We start from the raw sequence: 16,352 nt of genomic DNA on the forward strand, positions 1-16,352 counted from the left end.
CAGAGAGAGCTCGTCTGTGTGATGGCCCAGGATTCACCAAACCAGCCCTGCAGCATTGCTTATATGTAGAAACGAGGGCCTCAAAATTTCTCCACTGAGATCTCCATGAGGAATTTGTGTGCATGTGTGTGAGACTTATATTCCTTACTCTTCAAAGGGAAGAGGAGACAATATTCAAAGGGAAGATGCTTTGATTGCTTGCTTGGGAGAAGGGAACACTAGACCCGTGTCTTGGGTCTTTGTCTCAGAGAGACATGGACACTGCTTGAGGATGTAGGAAAGGTCAAAGTTGGCCCTTTGGACAGGGGTTTATTTGGTGCCCTTTACACCTTTTCACACACCTGGTATATCACGTATGGACAGGTATTTGATGCCACTGCCACCACTGTAACCTGCACTTACCATCAGCACCAGGAAGACCACATCCCTGTTCTCACTTACACTGGTCTCATTAAGCTTCCAATAAGCTTCTAGTTGAGCTTAAAGCAGGTCCCCTTAGTGCTGTCCTGTAGCTTCAGCCCCCATTCCTTACCATAGCATTTATCTCCCTTGGGCCCTCACCACACGGAGAGGCAGGAAGCAAAAAAGTGATCCATAACTGTGTAGGGAAAACAGGCAGGCAGGCACCACTTTCAAAGGTGTCAACCCTAGGTTTGCTCTGGAAATTGTAACTCAGTGGGGTTGTTTCCTTGGCTCTTAATGAGACCCTATCCATTATTTGCTCCCTCCTTCCATCATTGCATGTTCTAATGAATCAAGTCCTGCTCCACTGGCTCAGCTTGGACCTCCCTTGATGAAACAATTTCCCTGGGTCTCTCCTCTCCGTATTTCTGGCCTGACACTGAAGCATTTCCAAGTTGGCTCTTCACTTACAAACTTGGTGCCTAGAGTTGTATGTTGGTCCTAATTCGTAACATCTAGAGCCCATGGGATGGTCAGTCCCTGCCAACTTTTCAGTGGGGAACCTTGAATGGATATGCTGTTCTTCACCAGCAAGGGTGAGAGAGGAAGTGATGTTAAGACCCCAGCTAGTAAAGAATTCTGGGAAGGAAAATAATCACAATAGAAAATAAAGCACACAATGCAAAACATCCTAATCCACCGAGCTCTAGAGTTACTTTTACATCCCAGCATGTTTGGGTGTGTGTGAAAGGGAAAGAGAGAGAGAAAGAAAGTGTGTGTTCCCTGGAAACCCTGAGAATCCCCCTCTTTCCTAATGGACCCATGTCACGCCCCATGCTTCCACCCACAAATCTTTAGGATTAATTCAGCCCTTCTTGGTAAGGGGCCAGAGCCTGGGTGTTTGAATGACACGAAACACTCCTGCTTCCCCAGAAGTATGGCTGTGTTGTGACACATCTCTGGTGGACACAATAACGCACGAAAGGAAGCAAACTGCTGCCTACTGTAGGGCCATTAAATATTGATCCTTCAACCCTGCATTATTTCTAGGACTCACCATCCCCAGGAAGTGCCAGCCTTCTGACTGGGAGCAGCAAACAACGGTGACAAGAACTAGAAGCCATGGATTCCCAACCAATTTCTCGTGCAGCAGATTTGGCCCTTGGAACAAAACCTGCCGAATGAGGCAGAGAGACTGGCCAGGGACACAAATCCTGTCTTCCTGCATGACAATGGGGAGTTCACCCTACCTGTGCCCAGTGACCAGAGGAATGCTTTATTTTAATTCCCCAATAGGAGTACTAGTAGTAGTACTAGTAATACATTTTTTACAGTTTCCCTGGAGAAGCCTGATTTTGGGCATGTGAACTGTGTGTGCTTGAGTTAGGATTGGGGGGCTCTGTCAATGTCCCCTCCCTGCCTGCATCAAATGAATGTATTCTGGCTATAAAGACTGCTTAGCTCCACCTTCTGCCCTTCCCTCCCCCAGTGCTAAGCAGCAAGCCAGTTAGAGAGACATCCAGCCTGGGTATTAGTAAAAACCAAGCCTCCCTCTAGGAATGGCACTCGTCTAAGAGTCTCCTCTGCGCAGAGCTCCTGTAAGCCGCCAGGGCTTGGAGAGGAGAACAGAGGGGCTATTGGGATACAAATTACAGCCCTCTCAGGATTTGCCAGACAGACCGGCCAACGTAAGTTTTCCTACCTGAACACAATCTCATACACACACTCTCTCTCTCTCTCTTTTTTCCCCTCTACTTTCTGTGGCTTTCTGAGTTTCTTCAGGAAAGGTCCTCGTCTCCCTCTAAAAGTGCTTCATTGGAGGGATAACAACCCCTGATCTGCACTGACTCCTTTCTCAACTAACCCTGGGGGGAGGAGAGACACATTTTTTCTATCCAGTTTTGGAAGGGGCTTTTTTTTTTTCATTTAGCATTTCTTTCTTGAGGTGGGAAAACTGTTGTGTGATGGCAGAGACTTTCAGGGGGAACTGTGGGGAAAGAGAGAAAAAGAGAAACTGCATGTCTGAAAGGAACAAGTCACAGCCTAGGATTTTTTTCAGATTCTTGAAATATGTGTAGGTATATGAATAATGCATGTGTGGGGGGTGACTGTGTACTTTTAATTACAAACAAATGAGAGAAGGGGCAGGGGAAATGGGGCTTCTCCCCACGGACACCTTCTTCAAGCCTGCATCAGATTCCCTGTGTGACGACTCCAGGGTGCACTTAGGGTTTGCTTCTTCAGAGACTTTTGCTAAACTTTCCCTGGAATGGGTGACATTTTTGTTCCTGTTTATTAGCACCCAAGCCACAAATTTTTCCTCCTCTTTGCTTTTCCTGAGAATTTCAAGGCAAGTTTTAAATAAAAAGTGTCACTCCCAGGAACAATTCTTTTCCCAGTTCTCCCACCCTCTCCCCTCTTGTCCCCAGCTCCCATTGGACTTATCATCACAGAAGGGGGTTCACTGCTCCTTGAGCTCTCCTTTTGCCTTCCAAAATCTCCTCAATCGCACTTCCAGTTAACCAGGCTTCCCTACTCCCACCCCCATGCAATCATGGTTTTTCTGGTGCACATGGCAGCTCCTTTACTTTGCTGTATCGAGTGTCTCCCATCTCATGGTCAGTTATTGGGGTAGGTTTGTGTCCTTTTAGTTTCAGTGTTTTCTTTTCCATTTTTTCCCTAGAGGGAAGACAGTATTGAGGAGAAAGGGAGAGCAAGAGCAAGAGAAATAATGACAGATGACCAAGACCTTTCAGAAGTGGAAATGAGCCCAGTGGGCTCTGAAGACCATCACTGCCTCTCGCCGGGACCTTCCATGACATCAGATGCCACCTCTCATCTCACCAGCCCGGGGAGTGGAGAGATGGGGAAGGTCAAGAAGGAGCAGCAAGACTCAGAGGTGGACGACGATAAGTTCCCCGTGTGCATTCGGGAGGCAGTGAGCCAGGTGCTGAGTGGCTATGACTGGACCCTGGTGCCCATGCCTGTACGGGTTAACGGGAGCAACAAGAGCAAACCACATGTCAAGCGTCCCATGAATGCCTTCATGGTGTGGGCACAGGCTGCTCGGAGGAAATTGGCTGACCAATACCCTCACCTCCACAATGCAGAGCTCAGTAAGACCCTCGGGAAGCTCTGGAGGTAAGAGAAAATTGGGTGAGGGCCAGTGGCAATGTGGAGTGGACTGGATGCCGAGCTGAAGGCTGGAAGCAGAATGAGATTAAGAAGGCATCGTTAAAAGGGAATTGCTTCCTCAAGGGGGAACATCATGGGAAACTGGGGAAAGCAAAGTAATCAGGGAAGTGAGGAACTGACAGTGGTCCTTAGGCTCAAATATAGCAGGGGCTTCCTCTGCAAAACTCTATCAATGCCCCTCATTCCCAACCTGCGGTGGCCTCTGCTACTGGCAAACAGATAACCAGCAAGGTAAAATAGGCCCCATTCCTCAAGCCCCATCCCCATCAAATTCATTTCACTTGTGATATCCTTAGGTATATTTGGACCCTGGTCTCAGAGACAGCATGCATCCACACTGCTCGAGTATAGCTGGAATCCTGGTTACAGCAAAGGAGAGGGTGCAGAATAGTCAGGCAGTGAGAACCCAGTCACTCCCCTGAAGCACTTTCTTTTCTGGCCAGCCACAGGCCCGGCTAGCTGGGGACTCTGGACTGCTCTCAGGATAGTGTCAATGTACAAAATGGGAAGCATAGATTCAGTATACAGGAGGGGGACCACACATGCATCCTGGCATGGGACAAGAATCCACTGTCCCCAGAGTAAGGTGATGGAAGCTAGGGGACAGAGAGAGGAATGAGTCCATGCTAAGATATTGTTCAAAAAGGAGGTCACATGGTGCCCCCTTCTTGTGCCCCCAGTACGTCCACCATACCTCACTCTGCACAGCTTCTTCTGGCTGAAGCGTTTCATGGTGGATCAGATTGCTGGGGCTTTGTTTCCAAGCCTGCGGCATTCAAGAAATACCAGCAACCCAGTGACTACCTTGGTAGTGCGCTGACATAAAACGGCACTGGCTTTCCCCACCCGCCTTACATACACGTGCCCACTTCCTTTATCCCAACATGTTCACACATACTACCCGTGAGACCCACACTAATATCCATTCCCATTTCAGGTTAACTCATCATTTTTGTGGGTCCTTTCCCCATCTACCCATCCCTAAGTGAGGCCAGCCCCATTGAGACCAATGGGCTGGGCTGAGAGACTGGGGTGGGGGAATGTGTAATACCCATGTGACATGAAGCCTAAAATTCTGCTTATTTTCTGCATGATGTTTTCCATTAATAACTCAAGAAAGTGATTATAAATGCTTCCCTCCCCCATCCTGCTTTTCTGAGACGCACCCCTTCCCAGCACCATCGCTTCCCTGCCTTGTGCGAACCAACGTGAATTGAGACCATCCACCCTGTGTGAATAGCCTTGGATTTCCAGAAACTGAAACAGATCCCCTTTCATACCCATCCCTCCCCTGAGTGAGATCCTCACCTGCTGGGCGGGGTGGGAGACGGCGAACAAGAACTGCAGTGGAGACTGGAGACATTTAAGAAAGAGGCAAGCCCCACCCTCCTCATCAACTGGTGCCCAGTTCTCCCATTGACTTCAAGCAAATTATTCTGTGGGGGAAAATCTAACCCTTAGGCATTAGTTTTCCTCTTAATCACATCAAGCAGTTTACTCAAATCCCTTTGCCTTTAATGCAACTTGAGCAAAATGATTTCCTTGGAGAATTAAAGCAAAGAAGCATGGTAGGCCTCAAACATGATTTTCATGTCTGGGTATTCCTACCCGCTTCTCTCACTTCACCCTCCCTTTGCCTTTCCCTTTTTTTATGATTAGTCCACCCTCATGCTCAACCATTGGATATTATACCAGACGCTGTTGCTATTTCATTTTCCTTTCACTAACCTCTGATGCCTCCTTTCTAAGAACGTAGGAGCAGATCAACCACCCTGAACCTTTATCCTTCATGTTGCATATTCTTCTACTTTGAGGAGCGGTTCCCTTCTATTTCCCCTTTGCCCCTTCTGATTAGTTTCTCTTGTCTGTACTTTATTAAGTTCCCATAAGTGCTCCATGCCATTCCTTCCTAGCTCCTCCAAATCCCGTCCCCTCCCCACCTTTCACTCCCGTGCTTTGTTTTATTTTGGAAGAACAGTACTATTTTGACTTTCAGAAGTACATTTCTTTATGATTCTAGCTTAAAGACCTAGCACTGCAGTTTATGCATTAACATTAACAGAGCCCATAGCATTCTGCTGTCCAGATCTGCCTGATGATGAGTTGTTCATTAATATCCACCCCCACAATGCTGCAGTATTCTGTTTCAAGAGATCTTATCCACTGTCCTAACATTATTGAGAAACAGAGTTTCTTAAGCCTTGACCCTGCAGGTAGAGAGCAGAGCCCCATGGAAGTCTACAAGGCTGTGTGTACAATCAGGGATCTGTTGTGCAAAGGAGGTGGCAGGATCAGGGAATGTAAATACTGAGCAGTGCTGTATTTTTCAATAAGTGTAAACCCCCATATCTGCTCTTGGCTTTACCTTTGCTGATGAACTAGCAGGAAGCCTATTACCTTAGGAGGTGTTCTAACCTCTCTGCATGGTGCAGTAGGACAAGCTGGGAGCTCTTTGTAGGAGCGGGATTGACCTCTGGCACTGGCATCTGTGTTAGTGTTGCGGGGAAAAGAAGGAAACTGCAACACCATGGGACATCACCCAAGAATTCAACTGGCCCACCGAAAATTTACCACTGGCTCAGAAAGTCTGCTTGACCTCTGCAGCATACCACGCAGTCCCTATGGCCAATGTCCAGCCAGACCACCACCCTTTGGGTAACTTCCCGTCCCACATTCCAGACTATATCTGTCTTGAGTATTTCTAATGCACTCATTACCATAGCATCTACATACTGACAGAAGATAAGAAGTATGTCTCAAAAGCCCAGAGTTGCAAAAGGGGCTAGTACCCAACTAGAGATGCCTGAAAATCAGACCCCTGCAAGATGTACCTCTAAGCTGGATACCTCAAATCACTGGTTGCATTTGAGAATCCAGGCTAAATGTTGGTTGATCTTATCTTATATCAGTGCTTTGGTACTATGGTAACAGGTGCATTAGATATACCAAAGGCAGAAAGATAGACATCTACCCTCGGTGAGTTGGAAAATACAGAGATCGTTCAAAGGTAATGTTAACCTGAGCGCATTTTTACCTCTCTCTAGTGAGTCTGGTAGAGGACGCTGCCTCTGAGTTAAAAGAGATCTTTCTGAAAAGAGTCTACTAGGTTGAGAAAGAAGCCCCAAGTCCCACCCAACACTGTTCTTTCTATAAAGTGGAGTCTAATCCCTCTTGTTGCAGTAGGCAAGAAACCGCTGAGCCCAGGGCAGCTTTTACAGTCGCTCATGCTGCCACTGTGCTGCTGGGTACTGACCCAGCTCTGCGTAATGCACTTGGGATCTGCAGGGTATGAAAGGTGCCATTCTGTAGGAGACAGAAGGAAGCCAACAGGGAGGTGGAGGCAAGTCATGGAGGCAGCTGACTCTGTCAAATTGCATCAGTGCTGTGTAGACAAATGTTCCTCTAGGGGAGAAGCTGAAGACAAAACTCTCTGACACGTTGCCCCCAAACCCATTCAGTTTAGGAGAGGATTAGAATGAGGAGACCCACCCTTTGGGGAGCAACAAAGAGAAACAGCATGGTCCATGTAAGATGCTAGACTCTTGCTGCAGCTGGTAGAGCAATGGAGACCATGATGGTCATGACAGTAGGGTGCCACCTGCTGGACCAGATTCCAGCCAGCCTCCTGAATGCCCGTGGGGTGAGACGGAGAGGGAACCCGTGATCCACAGCATGCTGCAATGGATGCAGTGCCTAATCAGCAGTGAGGTGCATTGGCTGAGCTGGACAGGAGCAGGGGGTGATAGAAGGCAGGAGTGAGGTGCTTTGGCAGAGCTATGTCCAAGTCCCAGGAAATGAGAGAGGGATACCATGGCAGTGGAAAGGGCAGTCATTTTGGTACTGAGTCCCTTTACCCCCAGATGAAGATCTCCTTTCCCAAATCTGGCACTGGCATGCAAGGGAAGAAGAAAGCACTTGGGGACTGTTGTCAAGGAGCCATCCCAGGTGCTCACTTTATTAAACTATCCAAGTGCGCGTGCGCTTTTGTGGACCTGTCTATGGCCATAGGGACAGTGGCGCACCCATAGATAATGCCAGCTTTCTATGCTCACTAACTTCTCTCTGCTTTCCCAAGCACTGGGACAGCTGTGTGTGTGTGATTGCAGAAAGAAGGAATTCCTCCCCGCCAACAACTGGAGAAACAGATCAGGAATCGAATACACTGAAAAGACAGGACAGCAAGCTTCTGCACAGGCCCACAGGCTTTCCTTGGCTGCTTTCCTCAGCTGGGGTGGGGCGCTTCCTGCTCCTCACAGCACAGGGAACAGTTCTCAAATGGAGCCTGACATAACGAGCATTGAAAATGTCGGCATGAATAGTAGCCAAAATGCCAGCCGGAACCATCTCCGAGGCCAAAATACAAACAGGCATGGGGTGGAAGTGCACAGTAAAAAGCTGAATGTGGGGTGAAGGGATCTCGGTATGTGGATGGCAGCAGAACCTTTCCCCACGCCTTGCCTCAGCTGGGCTGTGGGCCCAGAGAACAGGGTCAGCCTGACAGATCTGGGATGTGATACCCCCTGGCTGTTCATCTCTTCCAAGTCAGTCCTCCCCTTGCTGGTGCACTGCATCAGCATGGGGTAACTGGGGCCCTCACACCACCCTGACTCATCAGCAACTGCAGATGAAGTGGAAAGGCCATGCCTCAGCCCACTCAGTCAGCCGCCGGCCCTGCCAGAAGGTGGGCTTGGGTCCCTCCCCGCCATGCAGCACAACCCCCCAGGCAAAAGGAGAGAGGAAAGAATAAAGGGGCAGTCAGAGGTTCTCTCTTCCTTCCCAAATAGAGGTGTCTGCTGGGTCCCTTTCTCCCACTGCCCTGCCGTGGGTCTGTGCCAAGCATTCCCTGCTGTGGGGAGAGGGCTGTTAAGACCCACTTAAGCCCATGGGCTTTGCTCCTTGACCCCTTCCCTTCGCTGCCTGTGCAAGATTCCATTGCATTAGAGACTGAAGAGATTGGGGGCTGCTGGGGCAGGAAGCAAGTGAAATCTAAATCCCCCAAATCTCCTGGCCTTTGCCTGCTCACACCAGTTTCACTTTGCTAAAGCCGATTTGAGCTCTGATCCTGGGAGGGTGGGCAGAGGCAGCCGGGAGACAGAGAGGGAGAAGGCAAAGGTGTGGGGAGCAGATTTGTTTTTGCCACCCTGATGGCTGCAATGCTTTGGGATGCTGGGGGGGTGTAGCTCAGGGAACCCAGCTGGGATGGGGCATTTCCTGCTCCTCACAGCACAGGGAGTTCTCAGACAAAGCCCGTCTGTGAAAAGAGGTTGGAAATCTCCATTTCTGCCTCCGTTGCTGGTCTCCATTGGCAGTCTTGGTTCGGTGTTCTTGGCAGCTCCCACAAGTAAAGGCTGGCTGGGTGGAGTGCCGGCCTCTCCCCAACCCCAGGACTAGCAGGGCATCCTGTGCAAGGACACATGCTTTCAAGCCCCAGTCCTAGTCCTCTGGGATAGAAGGCGCTGGGAGCGCTGAGGAGTCCGGGCCTGGTTCCCTAGTCATTCGTGTGCTGTATGTTCAGGATGGAAAGTTGGCCTCTTGCTCCCCCACTCAGTAGCCAGTGAAGACGGGGTGTCCTGGAAGGACCGGTGCTTCTCAGGGTCACATCTGAGTTCGAGGCTCAGTATCTCACTCCCTGGAGACAATGGGGGATACGAGTGTTGCAGGGTTTGAAAGCATGCCTGATTTGACCTAAGGGAGGCCCGTGTTTGGAGCGACTTGGGGTGGGGGATTAAAGCCCTTCGGGACGTGCACGTGTGGTGTGTGGCAGTGAGAGGGAGGCAGGAAAGCTGGTGCTGGGCCCAAGGACTGAGTTGTTTTAATCTCCTGGATTAAGGCAGTGGTGGAATGCAGTGTGTGGCCATGACCTACTTGGAGCTGCCCGGTGTGAACCTAGGTCAGCACCTTAGGAGGCTCCAGAGGAGGTCACACCCTCTAGCTACTGGCTGGTGGGGGTTGGGGAGGAAGAGGAGTGAGAAGGGGTGCTTAGAAGCCAGTTGGTACTTGCTATACATTTTACAGATTTCTTCGCTATCTCTGCAAGCAACACCCTGGAACCATGACTCCTGCTCCTCCTCGGTTGTTCAGGCCCATTCTTGCTTGTGGATCCTCTGCTCTGCGAAGGGCAATACCTGTGTGATGAGATTAGTGATGAGAGAGCTCTAGCGCTTCAAGGGGAACAGAGAATCCCCTCTAGTATTTGGTTAAACCCCAGAGTCCAGCCCAGTTTTTGGTCATTTGTTTTGCTTCTGCGAGTTCTGCAGCCCCTGAGCGCTGAAGCCCCCAGAAAACCAGCCTCACCCCTCCTAGCACCGATTCTGGAATCTGACTGATACCCAGGATGCTCGCGGTGGGGATTGGGGTGAGGGGAGTCACATGAGCATTTCAAAAAAGAAGCACGGAAACAGATTAAGTATTTTCAGATGTAAAAATAAATGGTTTAGGCCACAGGCCTGCTCTGTTCTTACATCCTCCGCAGTGGTTCTGCTCACGTGACATGAGTTCCTTGGAGTTCCTGCCTTAACTAGAGCAGCCATTGATTTGACAGGAAAACAGGGAATGATCTTAGTGCCTTTTAGCCAAAGCTCATCTACATCCAATTTCTGTTTCTAATGGCGGCTCTCAAGTCTTTGCTACAGGAATCACACCGGTCCCATGGGAGGGGAGGTGGAAGGGAATGGTTGTGGGAGCAAGAGCATTGAAAGCAGGGAGAAAAATAAGATGAGCTGGTTTTGCTGCAACATCTTTTCTAACTCGGTCCTAGGATGAGCTGAGCCATGATGCTCAGAGGGGCAGCAAGCTGGCACCCAATACCAGAGGCATGGTGTAGCTTAACCATTCAGTGCTAGCAACTGTTCATGTTGCTAGAGCAGAACCGGTCACACGGCACAAAGGAAGAAAGTTGTGCTGCAACACAGGAATGCCAGAACAAGGGCGACCGGGAGAAGTTTGTTTCAGAGAGAGAGAAAAATACATGACCAAGCCCATTGTGAGTCATGAGGATTTGCTATCTCCTTTTGGAAGGATATTCCTAGTGGTCACACATGTGCATGGCCTCCTTGGTAACTGTGAAGCCCTGCTTTGATCTCTGTTACCACAGTACAATTGTACTTGCCTTAGAGGATAAATTAAATGTGGAACTGGAGGAAGGGAACTTATTTGTCAGGCTGTGCAAAATTTTACAGGCAGTTTTGTTTTGATACTGTTTCAACTCATTTTGAGCTCAAAACAGTGAAGATTGAAATGAAACAGAGAGCTCCAAAACAGCCTCGAAACAAAATGAGGCAGGTCAAAACATTTCGAAATTTTCAAAATATTTTGAGTTTTCGAAGCTCAAGCTTGGCTTGTCTGCAGGGAAACTAAAGTAAGGTGAGAGAGGGAGAAGGGGGAGAGGGGGGAAGGAGTGCTCTCATATTGACTGTGTAGTTGGCAGTGACTGTCACCCATCCTTGAGGTCCCTTCCAATCCCAGTGCTCTGGGGGAGGGATGGAAAAACCGCATAGAAGGAAGCATTGTTTGAACTGCCCTGCTTTCTGCCTTGGTGTCCGTTGAGTGAGGGCACATCTTAACACACACACAGTGTCACCTACCCATGTAATGAGTGTTGCCTGTCAGCAGCTATAGGTGCAGGCCCCAGACTCCTGCACTGATCTCCTTGACAGCTGGCAGGCTTCGTGGCCGCAGCAGGGTCTAGCATGCTTGCAGTTTTCACCCCCCCTGTGCCCCAAGACAGACACAGTCCCACAAGCACCCATGTCACGAGTTTTGCCTGTCAGCAGCCAGAGGCGCAGGGCCCCAGAACCCAGAAGATCCTGCACCTGATCTCCTTGGCAGCTGGCAAGTTTTGTGGTCCTCAGCAAGGGCTAGCAGGCCTGAAGCTTTCACCCTACTGTGCCTTAACACATACACAGTGTCACCCATGTCACGAGTTTTGCTTGGCTCACAGCTTGAGGTGGAGTTTCCCTCAAAACCCCTGCACCTATCTCCTTGAAAGCTGCCAGGCTTCGTAGCCTCAGCAGGGGTTAGCAAGCCTGCAGTTTTGACCCTGCTGTGGCTTAACACATATATGTGACATGAGTTTTTTGTTTTCAAGAATTTGAGGTGCAGTTCCCTGAAACCCCTCCAAATACCTCCTTAAAATGTGGCAGACTTCATGCCCTCCAAAGGGGCTAACATTCCTGCAAGTTTCATCCAAATCAGGCCAGAAATGACAAAGTTATAGGCTGTTTTGAGCTTCCCCATTAAAGCCTATGGGCGAAACATCGGAACAGCATTGAAACAGCAAAACTGTTTTGATGAAACGAAATGGAAGAGCAGTTTCGAACCAAAACAAAATTCAAAACAAAATGCTGTTCTGTTGAAACGTTGAAACGCAAGTTGAAATGGAACGGTGCCGTTTCGCACAGCCCTACTTATTCAGGCTGCAGACAGTCACATCACTGGGGAACGCCCAGGTTTTCCACTGCATGGGTATAGTGCTCAGTACCGGGTACAGGACGTAATAATTAACAACAAATACAGAGGATGAAGCTTTCCCAGTTCCACTTAACTGCTCTTCTGCCCTTCCTATTGCTTTTTGGTGTTTCCTAAATGGGGAGGGTCTCTGGTGGCCTGATTTATATATTAACTTGCCATGTACATGTTGCCTTACAATTTTTTTGACACACCTGCCCCCTCCCCTCTGTCTCACTCCCACCCCTGGGCTCTTTAGGCTACTGAATGAAAGCGACAAGCGGCCTTTTATCGAAGAGGCAGAGAGGTTGAGGATGCAGCACAAGAAGGACCACCCTGACTACAAGTACCAGCCACGCCGACGGAAGAATGGCAAGGCCACCCAGGGTGAGGGTGAAGGCCAAGCCGAGGGAGAAGCCGGCGGGGCTGCAGCTATCCAGGCCCACTATAAGAACGCCCACCTGGATCACAGGCATCCTGGGGAAGGATCCCCCATGTCTGATGGGCACCCCGAACACTCCTCAGGTTAGTTCCATCTATGCAGCTAAGCAAGCAGGTGACTACTGGCTCATCCTCTCCCCTGGCCACCTGAAGAATCAAGGCCTCCTATAAGATTGTGGAGCACTCCTGTGTGAACCAAACCTTCTCCTGGGGTCCAGTACTTGGCCCTGACCCACTGTCACCAGCATGGTGGGGGCAGGCGCCTGCACTCCACAGGTGTAACCCTCCCAGAGGTCAAAAGGAAATCAACCCTAAGGACTTTATACATGCAATTGCAATTTGGGCTGTGGCCGGCTATCTCCTCCCCTCTTGTGCCTCTACCAAGGTCTTGGCAAGGCACAGTGAGCTCTGAGAAAGGCCTGACAGTCCTGGATCTATGCAGTGCTGGGAGCAGAGCTCCCTCAGGTAGCAGGCTGACTATTTGGTTGCCTAGAAGACTGTGCTTGGACTATATGATGAAGGGGTCACTCATTCTCTCTCTCTCTCTCTCTCTCTCTCTCTCCCTCCCCACTCCCAACTGGTTTCCATCACACAGGTCAGAGCCATGGACCTCCCACACCGCCGACCACTCCAAAGACAGAACTGCAGGCTGGCAAAGCAGACACCAAGCGGGAAGGGCGCTCCTTAGGGGAAGGGGGGAAGCCTCACATTGACTTTGGCAATGTGGATATTGGAGAGATCAGCCATGAAGTGATGTCCAATATGGAGACCTTTGATGTCAATGAGTTTGACCAGTACCTGCCACCCAATGGACACGCTGGCCACCCGGGCCATGTTGGGGGCTATGCGGCAGCTGCTGCTGGCTATGGCCTGGGGAGTGCTCTGGCTGCAGCCAGTGGACACTCCGCCTGGATCTCCAAGCAGCATGGAGTCTCCTTGTCCGCTGCCACATCATCGGTGGTGGACTCCAAGGCACAGGTGAAAACAGAGGGGTCTGCCCCAGGAGGTCATTACACTGACCAGCCATCCACCTCCCAGATAGCGTACACATCTCTGAGTCTCCCCCACTATGGCTCAGCATTTCCTTCTATCTCCAGGCCCCAGTTTGACTACCCTGACCACCAGCCTTCGGGACCCTACTATAGTCATTCCAGTCAAGCCTCTGGCTTATACTCTGCCTTCTCCTATATGGGGCCCTCACAACGTCCCCTATACACTGCCATCTCTGACCCTGCACCCTCCGTGCCACAGTCCCATAGCCCCACACATTGGGAGCAGCCTGTGTATACAACTCTCTCCAGACCCTAGGGACCAGGGCACAGTGACCGAAGCAGCAGCGGAAAGGATCCGAAGAATCAGCACAGGCAGAAGAGCCTCCGAACCCTGAGGTCATTCAGTGTCCTCCATCCACCAGAACCCATTGTGCACCCAGAAGTGCCCATCATGACCCCAGCTATCGCTGGCTCACCCGCCTCGAGGAAGGTTTTTCGCCCTTTCTCCTTCTCAATTCCACGCATGCCAACTGACTGGCTTGCAAAGAACTTTTTTTGGCCTTCTAGATAAGGATGATTCTAGACATGGAGCGACTGGTCCTGGTGGGTTTCATTGTGCATGCCCTTGGCTGTGAGATAAGCAATATTTCCCTTTCCTACCACTCCCTCAAACTGCTCCAGTATTTCCAACAGACCACAATGGCCAACTCTTTGTCACCTGCTGTGGGTGAAGGGTGGCTGGTCGGGCACCTTTGGCAAACATGTTGTGGGAGGAGAGGTGGGGGCGGTGTGGCCGACCTCCTTGTGCTCAGTGTTTTGCAGGATTCCTGCCAAGGATTCGCACATGTACGAATCTTGATCCCTGTTGGAAGACCAACCTACGCTTGCTTTCCCATTGACTTTCACAAATGCACCCTATCCATCTCATATCCCACCTTCTCTTTTCCACATGGAGATTTTAAGACTTGACTACGCAGTGCACTGGACTCAGGAGCCCACAATTGGGCCTTGTCTTGTTCATATTGCAAAGTGCCTGTGTGTGGAGGAACCCATGGATCACAAAGGTGATGGGACCAAATCCTCCTTTGCAATAATTATTTTGTATTGCTCCTTTGTTTTGGCCATTTCCTTGCCCCCTCTAAAACTTTCCATCCTCCCGTAATATCCCAAAAGATATGCCACCAAAGCCAGTGCTTGCTCTTCTCTTGTGTGTTTGTGCCTGCATGGTATGTGGAAGAATAGGAAATGAAGATATAATGGCACCAATAACTGTCATCTGGAATCTTATTGGCCTAAACAAAGAGTTGGATAAAACAATCACCTTGAGCCCTGCTCCCCCTCCCCTCCCCACACAAGAAAAAACAAAAAAGCTGAATTGCACCCACACCCTTGTGTGTCTTCACTGCCTGTCCCAGTTGACCAGCATCTCAGTTCTACCCTCACTTGGCCTGGGAAGATAGTCTTGCAGTACTTCATGGGGGAAAACACATAATGTTGGCTGAGTATGAAGAAAAATGAGTGAAATGAAAATGGACATCTCCTTTTTTTTTGGCTTTCCAATTGAAAGCAACCATCAGCAACAGTCAGACAGTTCCCCTTCTCCTTGTCTCCATCTTTGCTGCCCTGCTGAAGACAACCTGTTGACTCATTCCAAATCATCATCAGGACCAGCGTGGCTTCAGTGCCAGGTAGCATGAGGACTGCTCTAACCTGGGGAAGCAGGGGGCAGGGAGAGAGAAGATGATGCCCCCCACCTGGCTGCCAAAATATAGCATGGGAGACCTAGCCAAGAAGTAGATTTGGGAAGATGGGACAGACTGACAAAGCATAGGCCTGCAATCCATGCAAGCATTTTCCTCCTCTGACTGAGACTGCTGAGATGACCCTTATGCACCCTTACCTTTGCCTTTAGCTATGGACAACTTGTCCTATGTGATGTTTGAAAAGATCATGTAGTATGTTTGCACCCTGTGCGCATGTAACCTATTACTGCCTCTTTCTCTTATTTATGCGAGTAGCACCTTCCCTTCCCACCCACCCTATCTCCCTGTCCTCAGAATCCGCGCTGTCCTAGCACCATTAACTCTGCATTCAATGTATGGAATAATAAACTTAAAGGTTTCATTTACATGCATCAATATTTTTCTGCCTTTTTCATGTATGTCTTGCCCTTCCACTTAAATAAGAGGAAGGTGTGTCTAAGTCACACAGACCCTGCGTGTGCATGTTTCTTTTATGCCCATTGCTGAAAGGACCATAACAGAATTCACTGAGTGACTTATAGCACTGCTCAAGATGTCTGTCTCTCCAGCCTGTATTTATTTCTTTAGTAAGTAGTCCTTCCCTTCTAATCACATTCCCCAATTAGGATTCAGTCAGAGGCTGTTAACTATAGCCTTGTTACCACTCCCTTCCCCTCCCCTCCCAACACCTACCCACTGTAGTGAGTTTCTGAAACTTCAGTCCTCTTTATTCCTTCTCATCTTTGTGTCCTCAGCTCTAGGCATTAGATCATGTCATCTCCTTATAAGAAGCCCTCCCTGAGCACGTATATTTTCCAGAATACTATCAATACCATCTAACCTCTTAGTTGGCACAAATGGCCACACGCATGGATCCTGTCTGCATGAACTCAGGAACCCAAGCTTCCTTTCTTCTGTGAGCCACCTACACATACACACAGCTGCTTGGAAAACTATTTGAGGATGGCAGAAAGGATAACGTATGACAGACATGGCTCAACTTAAGAACAAAATCTCCCAAGGCCATTCATAACAAGGTAGGACCAGAGCATGCACAGGTAGGGAACAGCCTCCCCCATGTTTGGGAATTGGACTTCTGGAGGCCCTAATTTTCTACAATTCTTAAAGGAAGAGT

The 16,352-nt window shown here is 49.5% G+C and overlaps 1 protein-coding gene across 2 annotated transcripts; it reads left to right on the top strand.

Moving 5' to 3' along the window:
• Positions 1–1,920: 1,920 nt before the first annotated feature.
• Positions 1,921–15,609, top strand: SOX10 (SRY-box transcription factor 10). Of its 2 annotated transcripts, none has more exons than XM_090043053.1 (4): positions 1,921–2,090; positions 3,086–3,543; positions 12,302–12,567; positions 13,079–15,609. In XM_090043053.1, the coding sequence occupies exons 2-4, from the start codon at positions 3,134–3,136 to the stop codon at positions 13,789–13,791; spliced, it is 1,389 nt and encodes a 462-aa protein (XP_089899179.1). In that variant the 5' UTR covers positions 1,921–2,090; positions 3,086–3,133; the 3' UTR covers positions 13,792–15,609. The 2 variants fall into 2 exon arrangements, with proteins under 2 accessions (XP_089899179.1, XP_089899180.1); XM_090043054.1 differs by lacking the exon at positions 1,921–2,090 and adding an exon at positions 2,139–2,476.
• Positions 15,610–16,352: the final 743 nt, after the last annotated feature.

The sequence above is a fragment of the Crocodylus siamensis genome, chromosome 4 (genome assembly GCF_052110815.1).
Source record: "Crocodylus siamensis isolate JL-2025a chromosome 4, ASM5211081v1, whole genome shotgun sequence".
In the NCBI taxonomy this organism is placed as follows: domain Eukaryota; kingdom Metazoa; phylum Chordata; order Crocodylia; family Crocodylidae; genus Crocodylus; species Crocodylus siamensis.